The sequence below is a fragment of the Hipposideros armiger genome, unplaced genomic scaffold (assembly GCF_001890085.2).
Source record: "Hipposideros armiger isolate ML-2016 unplaced genomic scaffold, ASM189008v1 scaffold_366, whole genome shotgun sequence".
Taxonomy (NCBI): Eukaryota; Metazoa; Chordata; class Mammalia; order Chiroptera; family Hipposideridae; genus Hipposideros; species Hipposideros armiger.
Window position 1 is genome coordinate 1,574,594 of NW_017731716.1, and position 6,680 is coordinate 1,581,273.

General features: G+C 34.0%; 1 protein-coding gene across 1 annotated transcript in view; it reads left to right on the forward strand.

The window, feature by feature from the left end:
• Positions 1 to 6,680, forward strand: part of ASB3 (ankyrin repeat and SOCS box containing 3) — a 102,409-nt gene that overhangs the window by 62,968 nt on the left and 32,761 nt on the right. Inside the window, exon 7 of the mRNA XM_019662086.1 lies at positions 822 to 1,079. Within this exon, the coding sequence (XP_019517631.1) occupies positions 822 to 1,079 (258 nt within the window). The remainder of the gene's footprint in view (positions 1 to 821; positions 1,080 to 6,680) is intronic.

Here is a 6,680-nt window from a genome sequence, read left to right on the forward strand (position 1 = left end):
CTTATTTTCAATCAATTTAACCACAGTTTACCAGTATTAGATGATAAAATGTTTTTAAAAAAATAACCAATTGAATAGGTACAAAATGATATACTTTTATTCTGTAAAGAATAAAGAAGATTTAGAATTATAAAGCTATAAGTTAAAATTTTGTTAATTACAAAAAGCTTTTTTTATGATTGTTTTTTACCATTAGAAATTTGAAAATAAAGGGAAAAGTAACTTAGATTATGGGTAAAGGAAATGGTATTTTAGAGATTTCTAGAATGAGTCACCTGTCTTTAGGAAAAGATCATGTTTAATAACTTTGTTGCAAGTGTTTTGTAGAGGTACTTAATTGTATAAAAATCCCAATTTGAGAAGAGTTTTCTATTTGTCAATGATAAGCTTTAAAATTACTTATTTCCTTAAGATGAAGGTTTAAAATTCTAAGGGTTCTACTGTTCACAGTTAAAAATTAAAAACCATGCAGGAGAGCTGGCCAAGTGGCTCAGTTGGTTAAGAGCTCGCTCAAGAGTGTGAGCTCTGAGCAACAGCGGTTTGATGCCAGGCCTGAGCTGAGCTGCCACTGAGCTGCCAACAGGTGGCAGGATGGCTCAGCTAAAAAAACCCAAAAAACCAAAAACCATGCAGGAGGATGTAAATTAAAAAGTAAAAACCTCATGTTCCGCTAGTCCCCTAGACTCAAATCCACTAGACACATAAAAACCGTCTGCTATCCCATCTACTGTTCTTATTTTCCAGCTGTAAGTACCGTTATTTATAACAATTATTTTTTATGTAAAAATCTAACTTCTTTTTGTTGTTTTCTTGTGGTGAAGCTGTGAATTCTTTGGAATTGTGAATATTCTTTTGAAATACGGAGCCCAGCTAAATGAACTTCATTTGGCATACTGCCTGAAGTATGAGAAGTTTTCAGTATTTCGCTATTTTTTGAAGAAAGGTTGCCCATTGGCACCGTGGAACCATATATCTGAATTTATAAATCATGCAATTAAAGCACAGACAAAATACAAGGAATGGTTGCCATCTCTCCTGCTGGCTGGATTTGACCCACTGAATCTACTGTGCAGTTCTTGGTGAGAAATCCTACCCTTGTAGACCTTACCATATCTTTTTTTTTTATTAAGTTAATCAAACTTTTAATGAAAAGATCATAAAATAAGTTTCTCTTCACTGTATAGACCTTACCTTTTTGAGCGAGTATACTACCTTTAATGTCCCCCAATTTCTTGAGACCCCACTGTAGGAGAAGGAGGGTGTGTGTTGATGGCTGCATTGGGGTAAAGGTGTTGGGCTGCTCATAGCGAGATTGAACGTAAGGATGGATTCCTGAATAAAGGTAAGAGGTGACAGAAAGGGACTAGAAAGGGATGGATGCCAGTGCACATTTCTTATCTTAGGCCAGCCCTCATGCTTCTCTTAAAATGCCTGTGACAGAGGGTTGTAGCTGCTTTGGAGATTTCGGTTATCCCTTAGTCAACTAGATTGAATACTTTTGTTCTACAGCGTCTTGCCTTTTTAAACTCTGTCTTCCTTCATAAATGCTAATTTCTNGTCACTGGCCCCCATGTGGGATCCGAACCGGGGCCCTGCTGCTCAGAGCCGGCGTCCCAAGCAAACTCTTAACCAACAAGCCGCTCGGCCGGCCCCGGACCAAATGTATTCTTAATTAATATCGGAGTTTTTCAGTAAAAGTCATTGGAAGATATTGTTTTGTTGGCCTGTAGGGGAAAAGCTAAAGCATTGAAATATCCCTTTCAGGAGGGTACCTTCTACTCTTTCTAATTGACTGTTCATTTGTTTGCCTGGGACCCATGGCAATAGACTTAATCTTGATACATCTTTGCTATTATTACCTATTTTGTGAGGAATTTAATTGAAGGGAAAATCTTTCCCAAGGGCTAGATCTAAAAGATGGTGGTTAACATAATCACATATGCTCACATTTAATGTGTGTATATAAAGGAGTTGACTTAAGTATAGAATATAGCACCATTTTGGGCACATAGTAGAAAAATATCAAGGTTAATTTTCCTCTCTCGGTTATCCACCATCTAGAAAACAATGTAAATTAAAATTTCAGTCTCTACACTACATTTATGTTAGCTGATGTTTGGCTATTAGTTTCTATGTCAGTTACTGTACATGTAATGTGAAAATCACTTGATTATTTTGGAACTGTGTATAAAACTTTGCTGATCGAGGAAGCAAACTGTCATTCTCCCAGTAGGTTATGTTTTAGTGTATCAAGAAGGTACTATAGCCAAGTGTCTGGGGGGAAAAATCATAATTTAAATTTTCGTTAATTTTTTGTTACTTATTTCAATAAGCATGCATCTTAAAATTTGGATTCTCTACTGTCACATACCTAAAAATTAAATTAAGTAGTATGTCCATTTAAAAAGCAAGGATATTTTAATAGAATTTTCATTTAAAATAATTTTCATGTTCTTTTGCTCCTTAATAAAACAATGTATGAGTTTCCTATATTCCATTTACCAGTTATTAATACAAGTTTGAGTTTTGGCCACAATAATGGAACCAGGGACATTGGAAAACTCCATTTTCCAAAACTAGTCATCAGATATTCAAATTTGGAAATAGACAGTAAGTTTAGTGGTATAAGTTTTGAAATGTTATTTTTATAGCAACAATGTGTTGTTACAGTGATGTTAGTTTGGTGTAAGATTGTTATATAAAAAGATTTAATCAACATTTATCTGACTTGAGGTGTTAATGAGTTAAAACTTGTTTTCTCATTTGTATGTTTTCTGGTATTTCTCTGAGATCTAGAAGTTTAGTATTTGTGTCCTTTTTGCACTATTGGCCTGCTGTGTTCTAGTAAACTTTTATGTGCTTTTACAGATAGTACAATTAATATCAAAAGGTGATGAAAAGAGTAAATACAAATAATGGCTCTGGGTTTTATTGTTCTTTATTGTTTTATTCAGTCAATTTAGCTTTTTAGCTCAGGATTAGCATTCTGAAACTTGGTGCTGGGTATCCCTTTGAGAGGAGGAATTGCCATTTGAAGCAGTGACCTTTAGCTCTTCAGACCACTCCGAGGCATAATGGAAAGGCATTCCTCCATCACTGTACAAAAGCAGTGTTTGTCCTTTGGGGCTAAAAAGTTAACGGCAACAGTGATATGAAAGCCAGTCTTCTAAGGGCACGGTTGAGTAATTCAACTCAAATGAAAAAATATAAGAAAAAGGCTCATTTAACTGGAATGTGGAAGAGGAGGCAAGTTGAGAAATTTCAGGACAAAATGAACAAATTTTAAGGCCTTTTATATATGACTGTAGGAAGAGATCATGGCTTAGCTGACCTGATTTTGTCTGTCTTTGAATTGATACTGATCATTGTTAACATATTAGTTTTGTAGAAATTGTTATGTCCTTTCTTGTCATATCACACATGGGTGCATCTGATAAGATCTAATGTCTTCATTTTGTTTTCAGCTGAATAGCTGAAAGCCATTCAATAAAATTTGGGTAATTCATCTAATAAGTTGGTTACATATTATGTTGGCTAATTGAACATAAATTGCTCAAGATGTTTGCCCATTTCTATGTTTAAAATAAACCTTGTTAACATGTTGAGTTTTCTTTTACTGTGCTGCTTTTACCTGGGCACTGTTTCTGTGCACATTTTTGAACTTGAAAGAGCAGAATGATGGAAATGTACAAGCCCAAAGATAAGGCCTTGCTTGACATTGCTTTTTGAGTTTTTAAACCTCTTCTCTTGCTCAATATCTGATGATTTTCACTGTTTATATAACATGCAGTCTCTTAATGTGTCACAATTAGTACTTGATATTTATATTAAATAGATTAGTGGACATTTAGTTCTGTCCAAAATGTTCACGCTTAGAAAATATCCCTGGGTTTAGATAGCCCATAACATTTGTTTATACTTTTGGTTTACAGGATTCATACATAAAATATACTATCATGTTTTATTGATTCAGTAATTGTATTGTGGCTTTATTGTCAATAATAACCCTTTTTGCCTTGGTAACCTAGCTGGTAATGATACATGGGGTGAGGTAGGTGGGTGGTCATGACCAAATGTCTCTTTGGACCTTTTGGTACAAGACCAAATATCAAGGACCAAATGTCCTGCAAAGGTTAAATAGGAAGGACTATTTCCTTTTAATCTTTAGGACTTGAAGAGTTTTTACAGTTCTTCATCAGGGCTTAAGAGAGAATTTGTTTAAATCTTAAGAAAAATACATACGTATGTTCATATAATTTATCTTTTAAGCAAAGGTTATCTAAGCCCTAGAGTCTACTGTTGCTCAGTGACATGTAATAATCCAGGTCACATAGAGCACTGAAGTTGCTTGCGTTTCTGGACCCTGTACACATATATGAGACCTTCTTAATAGCCTGCCCAGAAGCTCAAAGCATGCTGACAAAGTTTCATGATTCTCCAGTTTATTTTGCGTTTATTATTTGCCATATAATAGGTAGTTTTGTTGGAAGAGGGTCTATAATGTAGCACTAGGCAATTTTATAAGCCTATTTTAGGAGTGTGCTTTTGTCTCTTCTAACACAAGGCAATGTGATAATTGGAAGAAGTTTACAGCTGGGTTTTCCAAAGTGTGTTTCTGCAGAATACTAATTCTATAGATTGTTAGTAGATATTACATGGGATAAAATAGTTAATTAAGTTTGGGAAACATAGGGTTAAGCAATGTTAAATAGGTTTCTTTCTTGAAGGGCTTCTAAGAATTTTTTTGGGGGTAGTTTGTGAATTCCTAAGAAGGGAATGAATCTACAAATGTTTGGAAACATAGGATGAACTTACGTTTATAATAAACTATTGCTTCCGTGTTTATAAACTTTTGGGGCATTTTATACTCTTTATTATGCTTTTTTTCAGATTATTAATTGGATCCTTTGCTTAATTTTAAAGCGACTTCTTCTGAAAGGTTTTGGAGGTTGAAGAAAAACGTTTGAGCATATATTTTGAAAATGTAACTAGCATACTATTTAAAAATAAATGTATCCCATATTTCTCCCTTTTGTGGACTCACTATTTATGGTTTCTCAAATATTTTCATTGTGGAGCCTCTTTCATATGGATCATTTTCAAGGACTAGTGTTTCATGCAACATACTTTGGGAAACATAGGTCTGGCCTTAAAGTATTCCTCAATTGGACCATTTCATGAAGTGTTCAGTTTTCATAATAGAGGAGAGATATTTCTGATATTTGCTGTGTCATATTCATTGTTACATTTTGGCTTTATGTTATTATCTCAATTCTACCAATTCCTAGCTCTGTGACTAAGCTTTAGTTTTTGCATCTACAATAGAATAGATAATTTAAAAACTTACTTCTTAGGGTTATTGTGACCATTAAGGTACATCTTCCATGTAAAACATTTAACATAGTGCCTGGTACAGAATACTCAGTGAAGTTCGTTATTATAGGAAATTATACATGCATATGTTCCTCTCACATTGTAGAGATGCATGCTTTATCTTCTGTACTTGTTCTTAAAATCTTCTTAGCATGAGCTACATGTCTGAGTGCTATGTTGAAATTTTAATAAGAAAGGTTTTGTAGTTTTTTTCTAAACAGAAAATCTGTAGCACTTAATCTAATAAGGTGCATTTAGCTTGGCATTCTGTAGCAACAGTATGTCCTCTTTAAAAGCTAAATCATTAAGAGCTAGCGTATCTATGATTAGGCAATTGATGGTTTCAAAGCACTAAGGATGGTTTCAGAGGGGAGAATTTAACCAGTCCCTGAGTTGTACAGGGAAGCACACAATTGCCAGGCTTCCTGAGGATTATATATCACATTTGTAATGTGGCAACGTCTTGAGTTTACCTGCATATTGTTTAGAATGTGTTCAACAGTCTGTATGTAGTTTGTCTGCTCTGTAGTGCAATCAGCAAGCAATAACTGCAGGCAAAATAATGAGAACATGCGCGTAGTTAAATGAGGTTGAAGTGGTTGAAATAAATTGGTGATAACTGTTTAGAACCATCGTCAGAAGTATATTCTTTTACATTTCTTGTAGGCAAGACTGCTGGCAACAAATTATCTCAGCTTTCCTATGTCTGGAAACAGCCAGAGGGAAAGATGCAAACTTACAGGGCTGTTTGGAAGAACAGTGATATGAATGATGGACTTCTTATCAGGAACAAATAGCAAGATAGTGGACAGACAACAAAGTTATTAATTTTTGTAAAGAAATTTTATAATTATAGATTTTTCTTTTCTAATTGCTGTGTACATAATTCAAAGTAAAAGAATACTGTGTAATCTTTTAACTAAAGAAAAGAAGCACAAATCGGAGAATAAAAAATAGATTTATAAAAATATACAGGGGTTAGATGACATTTTACTAATGTACAGTGTTTTAACTGCTTTAGAGCCTTGCTTTCAAGCTTTGTACATAGTCCTCAGAAGTAATTGGTCTCATATGACAATGGTTTAAACATTTTATATGTGTTTTATCTATAATTTCTCTTATTTATTTAGATTCTACAATACTATGATTAATGGAACATTCCTTTCTTATTTGTAGTTGTTTGAAACAGCATTAATGCCAATTTCAGAGGGAGAATAGTTTTATTCTTTTATATTTCTTCCACAGTTGTCTACATAGCGAACATAAATGTTTACTGAGCTTTGTTAGTTAAAATTATGAAGTTTTTT